At 41.2% G+C, this 12,652-nt stretch overlaps 1 protein-coding gene across 4 annotated transcripts in view; it reads right to left on the reverse strand.

The window, feature by feature from the left end:
* Window positions 1-1,401: 1,401 nt before the first annotated feature.
* The window catches only part of LOC129815332 (phospholipase DDHD2-like), a 56,932-nt gene continuing 45,681 nt past the window's right edge, over window positions 1,402-12,652 (reverse strand). For all 4 annotated transcript variants that reach the window (XM_055869041.1, XM_055869044.1, XM_055869043.1 and 1 more), the window contains 2 exons: window positions 7,709-7,829; window positions 1,402-2,814 (listed from right to left, as the gene is read on the reverse strand). In XM_055869041.1, the coding sequence (XP_055725016.1) occupies window positions 2,746-2,814; window positions 7,709-7,829 (190 nt within the window). In that variant the 3' untranslated portion in view covers window positions 1,402-2,745. The remainder of the gene's footprint in view (window positions 2,815-7,708; window positions 7,830-12,652) is intronic.

The raw sequence follows: 12,652 nt of genomic DNA on the forward strand, positions 1-12,652 counted from the left end.
CTCGATTCCATAAATATGATTTGTAATATTATAGCAAATGGTGGGGCAAACCCGGGCCACTGGTGTGAAAGGCAAACACCCAACACATCATCACTCAAATAGGGTTAACCCAGTCATTCATTTTGAAATCAGAGATGTGCTTGTTATTGCTTTAATTCCCTGGTGGTTACACTGTAAATATTGCCATTTGTTTAATGTTTATTTGTCAAATGTCAACACAATTCAGTTTTTTTTATGAACTAACTTACACCGAGTGGAATTTAGATGTCACAGATTTTACTGAAGCAAGCACACTAAAATTATAAGTATATTTACAGTACCAGTCAAAAGTTTGGACACACCTACTCATTCAAGGGTTTTTCTTTATTTTACTATTTTTACATTGTGAATAATCAACACTATGAAATAACACATATGGAATCATGTAGTAACCAAAAAAGTGTCAAACAAATCAATTTAGATTCTTCAAAGTAGCCACCCTTTGCCTTGATGACAGCTTTGCACACTCTTGGCATTCTCTAAACCAGCTTCACGAGGTAGTCACCTGGAATGCATTTCAATTAACAGGTTAAAAGTTAATTTTGTTCAAAGTTCCTTTGTGGATTTTGTTGTGTGTTATAATTTATTTATAATTCAAGGCACACTTAACCAGCATGGCTACCACAGCATTCTGCAGCGATACACCATCCCATATGGTTTGCGCTGTGGGACTATCATTTGTTTTTATACAGGACAATGACCCAACACACCTCCAGGCTGTGTAAGGGCTATTTCACCGAGAAGGCCAGTGGTGGAGAGCTGCAGCAGATGACCTGGCCTCCACAATCACCCGACAACCCAATTGAGATTCTTTGGGATGAGTTGGACCACAGAGTGAAGGAAAAGCAGCCAACAAATGCGATAACTCCTTCAAAACTGTTGGAAAAGCATTCCAGGTGAAGCTGGTTGAGTTAATGCCAAGAGTGTGCTGTCATCAGGGAAAAGGGTGGCTGTTTTGAAGAATCTAAAATATATAATATATTTTGATTTGTTTATTACTCTTTTGGTTACTACATGATTCCATATTTGTTATTTCATAGTTTTGATGTCTTCACTATTATTCTACAATGCTGCAAATAGTAAAAATAAAGAAAAACCCTTGAATGAGTAGGTGTGTCCAAACCATTGACTGATACTGTATATATAACTTTTTTTTTTTTAAATAATCATTTCATACTTCACTGGCATTTTGATGGACAATTCTGAACGTGTTATGACACTGTTGAAGTTGACTATCACTGAGTGTTATTGAAGCAAGACCCAGAAATGATTTGATATTGAGATAAAAATGGCTCCATTGGACCTTTAAGCTTAAGGCACAATGTCTGCTGTCCAGTGTGCTACATAGTTCACAGTATAACATTAATCATGATAACCTTTATTCAGGGAATGCCTTCTACACACAATTTACAGTATATCATACACTATAATAAAATCACTTTTCTGTTATTCTGTCCTCTTTACAAATACCGCCATTAAAATCAAATTATATTATTTTCATACAATATAAAATGTACACATTACGGCAGCTATAGACGTTTAAAAGCAGCTTCAAACAGCCTTTGATTTGGCAAAATAATAACATTTGGCAGTGGATTGTACTGTACTGATGATGATGATGTTGATCCATGAAATAGGTACGATAAGGCAAAGACTCCCAAACGATGACCCAGGTAGAACCTCATCTGGGCTTCTCCAACTTCCATGTCCACATACTATAGGTCCTTGTAGTCCTAAAGGGTAGTTTGGAACTGGCCCTGTATACTGTTATAACATTAGGCAAACAGTTGTTATGCTGGGCAACCAGTTTGCTTTTTGATAGCTCTGAGAACATCTATCTAAACAAGCATCCATACCTGCATTGAAACAGTTTACAGATCCATCATAATCTCTAATAATAACTGGTATTGAGCCTGGAACACTACCACAGTGATAGGTTTTGAGGGGGAACATTTGGCAACACAAGTATTATGGTTATGATGGAAAACATTTGTCTTGTTTTCCCAAGGCCTAGAGAGAAACTTAACTGTGGCTGCGCTGCAGAGAGCCAATCAATGTAACCACAGCTCCTTATGCTGTGTCTAGCTAAAAGAATTTCCCTCACACCCTATCTGGAACACACGTCTCTGTCTCTTCTGACAACACTGATAATCCATGATGTGGTACACGATAATCCATGATGTGGTACACGATAATCCATGATGTGGTACACGATAATCCATGATGGGGCACACACATTACAAACACACCGTACACATAGTACGCAACACAACAGGTTACTAGCTACTAGTTCATTCACATAGTTTCACTTACAATAAGTAGAAATCGACAGTAAGGTTCATACCTTAACTTGACCTTAATTTACCTAATTTATCCAAAAATTAAGATTTGGCCCTATATGCGCATCAAAGTTCAACATTGAACATTACAAATTGCCACGTGAATACTTAATTGGTTATAAATACACACACTTATTGCTGTTTCGCTGTTTATTTGTTCCAAACTGAAACAATAGGGGTGACTACTGCAGTCACTCGCTGTGTGTTTGAGTAATAATAGCAGAGACGGGTTCAGATTGTATAGAAGTGTGTACAATAATTTACCAGCTAGCTGCAGTGGGGATGGTTAGGCCTTGGCTGCAATGGTAAGGCAGAGGGGAGAGAAGTTGGTGGAACAGTACATCCAACAACTCCAACGTTTATGACTTCAGTCTGATGTCCCGAGCTTTGCTATTAGTTCGTCACAGATCTTTGTGAGCTCCTCGATTTCTTGATTCTGGTTAGAACAGAGAGAGCAGAGAGATTGTTCAATCAAGGTACAAATGTGCAATTCTGCACTTCTTATTGAAACCCTAGATAACTAATTAGATGGCTTGGTTATTATTTTACAATCAGTGATTCTTACCTTCTGATAGAGGGGTTCGCTTGTCATTGGAAGCCACCGATAAGTAACACAATTATTGTATCCAGTTATGTATCCAGTCTTTTACTATAAATTACTTTTACAGTAGGGTTGAAATGCGGGAACCCGGTTACCACCGCACAAATCCCCTCCTTTCTCCCGGGATAAATAACTGCGAGAAACCGGTAAATTATAATTAATTATTTATATGAACAGCATGATGTGGAATGTAACTGTTCAATTATGTGAGATGTCTAAATCTGGATTCTCTATGGCCTCTGTGGTCACTGCATGATGAATCATAAAAACTCAGGCTTGGGACCAACAACCCATCTCAGTTTGTAGACCTATCATCTCATCATGATAACTTGTTTTATTGTGACAGGTAGACCTACATTTGATGCAGCATAGCATATGCTGCAGTAATATAAATACCGAATGTGCATCTAATTTACACATCTCCATCTGGCTTTTGGGGATTAATTTATTTTTTAATTGTAAAGATTTTTTATTTTTTTATTGCAGCTGCAAGGTTTTAAAACACTCCTATATTGTTGCTTTAAATCAGTGGATGAGCAAGCACTCTCTTGCAGATTTTCTCTCTCTCCATCAATTCCATTCAAATTGCATCCAAAATAGATAATCCTGTTCAAGATTGATATGCAGTGCATTCGGAAAGTATTCAGACCCCTTGACTTTTTCAACATTTTGTTACATTACAGACTTATTCTAAAAATTATTTAATAAAATATTGTCCTTATCAATCTACACACAACAACCCATAATGACAAAGCGAAAATAGATTTTTAGACATGTAGTTATGTAAAAAAATATATATATATTTTTTTTACATAACTATTCAGACCCTTTGCTATGAGACTCGAAATTGAGCTCAGGTGCATCCTGTTTCCCTTGATCATCCTTGAGATGTTTCTACAATCTGATTGGAGGCCACCTGTAGTAAATTAAATTGATTGGACATGATTTGGAAAGGCACACACCTGTCTATATAAGGTCCCACAGTTGACAGTGCATGTCCGAGCAAAAACCAAGCCTAGAGGTCAGAGGAATTGTCCGTAGACAATCACGGACTACAAAGGGAAAACCAGCCACATCGCGGACACCGACGTCTAGCATCCAGACAAGCTAAACACCTTCTTCGCCTGCTTTGAGGATAACACAGAGCCACCAAAGAGGCCCGCTATAAAGGACTGTGGGCTCTCCTTCTCCGTGGCCGACGTGAGTAAGACATTTAAGCGTGTTAACCCTCGCAAGGCTGCCGGCCCAGACAGCACCCCTAGCCACATCCTCAAAGCATGTGCAGTCCAGCTGGCAGGAGTGTTTACGGACATATTCAATCTCTCCCTATCCCAGTCTGTTATCCCCACATGCTTCAAGATGTCCACCATTGTTCCTGTATTCAAGAAAGCTAAGGTAACTGAACTAAATGACTATCGCCGCATAGCACTCACTTCCGTCATCATGAAGTGCTTTGAGAGACTAGTCAAGGAGCATATCACCTCTACCTTACCTGACACCCTAGAACCCACTTCAGTTTGTTTACCGCCCCAACAGATCCACAGACGATACATTTGCCATCGCACTGCACACTGCCCTATCCCATCTGGACAAGAGGAATACCTATGTAAGAATGCTGTTCATTGACTATAGCTCAGCATTCAACACCATAGTACCCTCAAAGCTCATCAATAAGGTTGAGGCCCTGGGTCTGAACCCCGCCCTGTGCAACTGGGTCCTGCACTTCTTGAAGGGCTGCCCCCAGGTGGTGAAGGTAGGAAACAACACCTCTACTTTGCTGATCCTCAACACTGGGGCCCCACAAGGATATGTGCTCAGCCCCCTCCTGTACTCCCTGTTCACCCATGACTGCATGGCCACGCACACCTCCAACTCAATCATCAAGTTTGCAGACAACACAACAGTAGTAGGCCTGATTACCAACAATGACGACAGCCTACAGGGAGGAGGTGAGGGCCCTGGGAGTGTGGTGCCAGGAAAATAACCTCTCACCCAACGTCAACAAAACAAAGGAGGTGATCATGGACTTCAGGAAACAGCAAAGGGAGCACCCCCCTATCCACATCGATGGGACCGCAGTGGAGAAGGTGGAAAGCTTCAAGTTCCTCTGCGTACACATCACGGGCAAACTGAAATGATCCACCCACACAGACAGTGTGGTGAAGAAGGTGCAACGGTGCCTCTTCAACCTCAGAAGGCTGAAGAAATTTGTCTTGGCACCTAAAACCCTCACAAACTTTTAGAGATGCACAATTGAGAGCATCTTGTCGGGCTGTATCACCACCTGGTACGGCAACTGCCTCGCCCGCAACCGCAAGGCTCTCCAGAGGGTGGTGCGGTCTGCCCAACGCATCATCGGGGGCAAAGTACCTGCCCTCCAGGACACCTACAGCACCCGATGTCACAAAGACCAAAAAGATCATCAAGAACAACAAACACCCGAGCCACTGTCTGTTCACCCCGCTATCATCCAGAAGGCGAGGTCAGTACAGGTGCATCAAAGCCTGGACCGAGAGACTGATAAACAGCTTCTATCTCGAGGCCATCAGACTTCTAAATAGTAATCACTAGCACATTAGAGGCTGCTGCCCTATACATAGAATTGAAATCACTGGCCACTTTAATAATTGGAACACTAGTCACTTTAATAATGTTTATATATTTTGCGTTACTCATCTCATATGTATATACTGTATCTTAGTCTATGCTGCTCTGACATTGCTCTTCCAAATATTTATACATTCTTAATTCCATTCCTTTACTTTAGATTGTGTGTATTGTTAGACATTACTGCACTGTTGGAGCTAGAAACACAAGCATTTCGCTACACCCGCCATAACATCTGCTAAACACTATGTGACAAACAAAACAAGACTCTTCCTAGAGCTGGCAGCCAGTAGCTTGTAGTGTCATACCCAAGAACAAGGTGCTTCAACAAAGTACTGAGTAAAGGATCTGAATACTTATGTAAATGTGATATTTCAGTTTTTATTTTTATAAATTTGCTAAACTGTCTAAACCTATTTTTGTTTTGTCATTATGGGGTATTGTATGTAGATTGATGAGGGGGAAAAAACTATTGAATCAATTTTAGAATAAGGCTGTAACATAACACTGTGGAAAAAGTAAAGGGGTCTAAATACTTTCCGAATGCCTATATATAGATGTCCTAGTCTACCTTTTTCAGGTAATAGTTTCAATGCAGTATTAGAATTCTATTTACATAATGCATGAGAGGTTATGCATAATAAGCTTCTAACTCATAGCCTCTGTCTCTTGCGCAATACGCACGCACCTGTGCTCCGCTGGTCTCTCGCTGTAAAAAAAGGCTCCTTAGCGCTTGGAGTCCTATGCAGGAAAAGCTAGACTAGAATAGCTTGCTGGGCATTTTTTGTTGTTGCATTTCTTACACCAATAAACTATTCGAAGAGTGGCGCAAGCTCTTGTATGCTGAATGTTAAATACAGCAGCCAATAGAACTCAGTGGTAGTCTGAAAGAAGAGCGAACGCACGATGGCGGTAGGCTATCGTGGGCTAGTTATAGGCTAGTTATTTATTCAGATCCATAACCATTCAAACCTCTTGAAGAGAATTGAAAGCCTTCTGCATCTCATTTTAGTCCTATATTATTCAAGGATGTCATTACAATGATGAAGACAAGGACAACGAAACTTATTTAATTTAACTGTTGCGAGAAAGGAATGAAACAACACTAGAGAGAGAAAGAGGTAGGCTAATAACATTAGGGGAAATATTATGAACAATTAAAATCAAATTCGCTAGCCTATACTTGTAACTTTGTAGGCCGCATGTGCTGCAACAGAATTGCATTTTCTCTCAGCTTTATCATGGTTTGAACGAGGTGTGTAATTTCATTCCATTTAATACAGTGCAATACAGTTCACACTCAAAAAGTTTACTCGAGCTTGATTCATTTATTTACCCATTGCATAGCTACATCTACTGTATGTGCTTTTATGTTTTTCTGTTGTGCGTAATGTGCGGTTGCTGTATTTGATAATGGCACAATCATTTGGCCTTTTTTGGGCTTGGGCTCACTAAATGATAACATGTCTTTAATAATGTAGGACTCATAAATGTATTTAGTCAGGCTCAGGTTGCATCAGGATTGAATTTTCGATCAAAGCTCTAATCAAATCCAGACATAAATGTCACATTCTGACCTTAGTTCCTTTTTTATGTCTTTATTTTAGTTTGGTCAGAGCATGAGTTGGGGTGGGCATTCTATGTTGTTTCTCTATGTTTTGTTCTGTTGTTCTATTTCTATGTGTTTGGCCTAGTATGGTTCTCAAGCAGAGGCAGGTGTCAGTCGTTGTCTCTGATTGGGAGCCATATTTAGATGGCTCTAAATATTTAGATGGCCTGTTTTTCATTGTGTTTTGTGGGTGGTTGTTTCCTGTGTCTGTACCATACGGGACTGTTTCGATTTTCTTTTTTTCTTTCACTTTGTTATGTTTGTAGTGTTCAGTTTTACATATTAAAATGGACACTTACCACGCTGCAAATTGGTCCGATATCTCTTACTCCTCGTCAGAAGAAGAGGAAAGTCGTTACAATAAACCTATTTATATGATTTATAATGCTTTTGAATGACACCTGCGGTTTTAGCGGGAAATACCAGGTTACCCGGGAGGAAAGTGATTTATTCTCGGGATGTATTCAATCCGATTCTACAGACATATTTCCCCAAGTGGAGTAAGTCAAGTACCTTCTGGTGGAGGGCTCTCTCCAAGGAGTCCACCTTCATCTGCTCTTTCCTCAGGCTGGCATGAAGAGCCACACTCTCTGAGTCGGCCTTGGAGCGCACCTGGGCTATGTCTTCATTAGCCCTGCAACACAGCAGAGAGATAAACGTTAGAGAAAGAAAATAATGAAAAATAAAAGACCTCCAAAGGAAGATCTCTTCCCTCCACTGTGTACTGTACCCAATGAGCAATAGGCAAGATGATAGCAATATACACAACATGACCAAAAGTATGTGGACACCTGCTAGTCGAACATCTCATTCCAAAATCATGGGCATTAATATGGAGTTGGTCACCCCTTAGCTGCTATAACAGCCTTACTCTTCAGGGAAGGCTTTCCACTAGATGTTGGAACATTGATGAAGGGACATTAGTGAGGCCTGGCTCGCAGTTGGTGTACAAATTCATCCCAGAGGTGTTTGATGGTGTTGAGGTCAGGGCTCTGTGCAGGCTCGTCAAGTTCATCCACACCGATCTGGACAAATCATTTGTGTATAGACCTCGCTTTGTGCACAGGAGCATTGTCATACTGAAACAGGAATGGGCATTCCCCAAACTGTTGCCACAAAGTTGGAAGCACAGAATCGTCTAGAATGTCATTGTATGCTGTAGCGTTAAGATTTCCCTTCACTGGAACTAAGGGGCCTAGCCCGAAACATGAAAAACAGCCACATATCATTATTTCTCCTCCACCAAACTTTACAGTTGGCACTATGCATTGGGGAAGGTAGGGTTCTCCTGGCATCCGCCAAACCACAATTCGTCCGTCCGACTGCCAGATGGTGAAGCATGATTCATCACTCCAGAGAACACGTTTCCACTGCGCCAGAGTCCAATGGCGGTGAGCTTTACACCACTCCAGCCGATGCTTGGCATTGCACATGGTGATCTTAGGCTTATGTGTGGCGGTTCGGCCATGGAAACCCATTTCATGGAGCTCCCGACAAACAGTTATTGTGCTGACATTGCTTCCAGAGGCAGTTTGGAACTCGATAATGAGTGTTGTAATAGGGGACATACAATGTTTACGTGCTTCAGCACTCAGCGGTCCCATTCTGCGAGCTTGTGTGGCTACCACTTCGCGGCTGAGTCGTTGTTGCTCCTAAATGTTTCCACTTCACAATCACAGCACTTACAGTTGACCGGGGCAGCTCTAGCAGGGCAGACATTTGACGAACTGACTTGTTGACGGTGCCAAGTTGAAAGTCACTGAACTCTTCAGTTTTTTATTTTTTTATTTCACCTTTATTTAACCAGGTAGGCAAGTTGAGAACAAGTTCTCATTTACAATTGCGACCTGGCCAAGATAAAGCAAAGCAGTTTGACACATACAACAACACAGAGTTACATATGGAGTAAAACAAACATACAGTCAATAATACAGTAGAAAAAAAGTCTATATACAATGTGAGCAAATGAGGTGAGATAAGGGAGGTAAATGCAAAAAAAGGCCATGGTGGCGAAGTAAATACAATATAGCAAGTAAAACACTGGAATGGTAGATTTGCAGTGGAAGAATGTGCAAAGTAGAGATAGAAATAATGGGGTGCAAAGGAGCAAAATAAATAAATAAATACAGTAGGGGGAGAGGTAGTTGTTTGGGCTAAATTATAGATGGGCTATGTACAGGTGCAGTAATCAGTGAGCTGCTCTGACAGCTGGTGCTTAAAGGGAGGGAGATAAGTGTTTCCAGTTTCAGAGATTTTTGTAGTTCATTCCAGTCATTGGCAGCAGAGAACTGGAAGGAGAGGCGGCCAAAGGAAGAATTGGTTTTGGGGGTGACCAGAGAGATATAACTGCTGGAGCGTGTGCTACAGGTGGGTGCTGCTATGGTGACCAGCGAGCTGAGATAAGGGGGAACTTTACCTAGCAGGGTCTTGTAGATGACCTGGAGCCAGTGGGTTAGTGCCATCCAAAACGGATGGCACTATGATAGACTGCATCCAATTTATTGAGTAGGGTATTGGAGGCTATTTTGTAAATGACATTGCCGAAGTCAAGGATCAGTAGGATGGTCAGTTTTACAAGGGTATGTTTGGCAGCATGAGTGAAGGATGCTTTGTTGCGAAATAGGAAGCCAATTCTAGATGTAACTTTGGATTGGAGATGTTTGATGTGAGTCTGGAAGGAGAGTTCAGTCTAACTAGACACCTAGGTATTTGTAGTTATCCACATATTCTAAGTCAGAACCGTCCAGAGTAGTGATGCTGGACGGGCGAGCAGGTAGCGATCGGTTGAAGAGCATGCATTTAGTTTTACTTGTATTTAAGAGCAATTGGAGGCCACGGAAGGAGAGTTGTATGGCATTGAAGCTCGTTTGGAGGGTTGTTAACACAGTGTCCAAAGAAGGGCCAGACGTATACAGAATGGTGTCGTTTGCGTAGAGGTGGATCAGAGACTCACCAGCAGCAAGAGCGACATCATTGATGTATACAGAGAAGAGAGTCGGTCCAAGAATTGAACCCTGTGGCACCCCCATAGAGACTGCCAGCGGCCCGGACAACAGGCCCTCCGATTTGACACACTGAACTCTATCAGAGAAGAAACTAAGGCTATCGAGTCTGCCGATAAGGATGTGGTGATTGACAGAGTCGAATGCCTTGGCCAGGTCAATGAATACGGCTGCACAGTATTGTTTCTTATCGATGGCGGTTAGGATATCGTTTAGGACCTTGAGGGTGGCTGAGGTGCACCAGTGACCAGCTCTGAAACCAGATTGCATAGCGGAGAAGGTATGGTGGGATTCGAAATGGTCGGTAATCTGTTTGTTGACTTGGTTTTCGAAGACCTTAGAAAGGCAGGGTAGGATAGATATAGGCCTGTAGCAGTTTGGGTCAAGAGTGTCCCCCCCTTTGAAGAGGGGGATGACCGCAGCTGCTATCCAATCTTTGGGAATCTCAGACGACACGAAAGAGAGGTTGAACAGGCTAGTAATAGGGGTTCCAACAATTTCGGCAGATAATTTTAGAAAGAACCGGTCCAGAATGTCTACCCCGGCTGATTTGTAGGGGTCCAGATTTTGCAGCTCTTTCAGAACATCAGCTGACTGGATTTGGTAGAAGGAGAAATGGGGAAGGCTTGGGCGAGTTGCTGTGGGGGGTGCAGTGCTGTTGACCCGGGTAGGGGTTAGAGGTCGACCGATTATGATTTTTCAATGCAGATACCGATACCGATTATTGGTGGACAAAAAAGCCGATACCGATACCGATGATTGGTGGACAAAAAAAGCCGATACCGATTAATCGGCCGATTTATAAAAATATATATTTTTTATATATATATCATACACACACACACACATTTTTGTAATAATGACAATTTCAACAATACTGAATGAACAATGAACACTTTTATTTTAACTTAATATAATACATAAATACACGCACACAGCTCTGAAGTGACAATGATACTGAAGAGTCTGCTTAGGAGACAAATACTCTCAACTGTTTGAATAAAAATAGAGTTTAAGTTACCTGTGATGAATGTTGAAAACAAAAACTTTAATTTCTATATGCAGGAAATCCTATTTTAATAATGGTCTTGGTAAGAATTGACAACCAAAGTGCGAGTCATAATTCCCATGACACCTAGCAAAATCTGAAAAGCGGTTCCTTCATTATTGCATAGGATATTTTTAGAATCACTTAAAATAAGGTCTGTGTTTCGTGTCGGCTTACATCACCGTGCCAATTTTATAACTGTGTAGATATCCATAGGACAAGGTAACTCTGATCAATATTGGCTAAATATAAGCAAAGATAAAAAAAAAATTGTAGAGTGGATTTATGAAAATATGTTGACAAACGTTACCTTATCCTAGTGAGATTTACACGGGTATCAAAACGTCGAGGCGGTTTAAGCCTGCACGAAACACAGACCTTATTTGAAGTAGATCAAGACATTCTCTATGGAAGACATGAACGGTAAAATAACGAAGGAACCCCTTTCAAATTCAGCCGCAAGTTATTACAGGAATTATAACGCGTTGACTATTTCTCTCTAAACCATATACCTTTGACTAATCCGGAAACTATCACCTCGAAAACAAAGCGTTTATTCCGTTCCGTATTTTATCTAACGGGTGGCATCCATGAGTCTAAATATTCCTGTTGCATTGCACAACCTTCAATGTTGTCATAATTATGTAATATTCTGGCAAATTAGTGCGCAAAGAGCCAGGCGGCCCAAACTGTTGCATATACCCTGACTCTGCGTACAATGAACGCAAGAGAAATGACACAATTTCACCTGGTTAATATTGCCTGCTAACCTGGATTTCTATTAGCTAAATATGCAGGTTTAAAAATATATACTTGTGTATTGATTTTAAGAAAGGCATTGATGTTTATGGTTAAGTACACATTGGCGCAATGACAGTCATTGATTGATTGTTTTTTATAAGATAAGTTTAATGCTAGCTAGCAACTTACCTTAGCTTACTGCATTCGCCAACAGGCAGGCTCCTCGTGGAGTGCAATGTAATCAGGTGTTAGAGCATTGGACTAGTTAACTCTAAGGTTGCAAGATTGGATCCCCCGAGCTGACAAGGTTAAAAATCTGTCGTTCTGGGCAGAACGTGGGCAGAACGTTCCTAGGCCATCATTGAAAATAAGAATGTGTTCTTAACTGACTTGCCTAGTTAAATAAAGATTAAATAAAGGTGTAAAAAAAAAAAAAATGAAAACTTGAAATCGGCCCCGATTAATCGGCCATTCCGATTAATCGGTCGACCTCTAGTAGGGGTAGCCAGGTGGAAAGCATGGCCAGCCGTAGAAAAATGCTTATTGAAATTCTCAATTATAGTGGATGTATCGGTGGTGACAGTGTTTCCTGTCCTCAGCGCAGTGGGCAGCTGGGAGGAGGTGTTCTTATTCTCCATGGACTTTACAGTGTCCCAGAACTTTTTT

This window comes from Salvelinus fontinalis, chromosome 18, assembly GCF_029448725.1.
Source record: "Salvelinus fontinalis isolate EN_2023a chromosome 18, ASM2944872v1, whole genome shotgun sequence".
Taxonomy (NCBI): Eukaryota; Metazoa; Chordata; class Actinopteri; order Salmoniformes; family Salmonidae; genus Salvelinus; species Salvelinus fontinalis.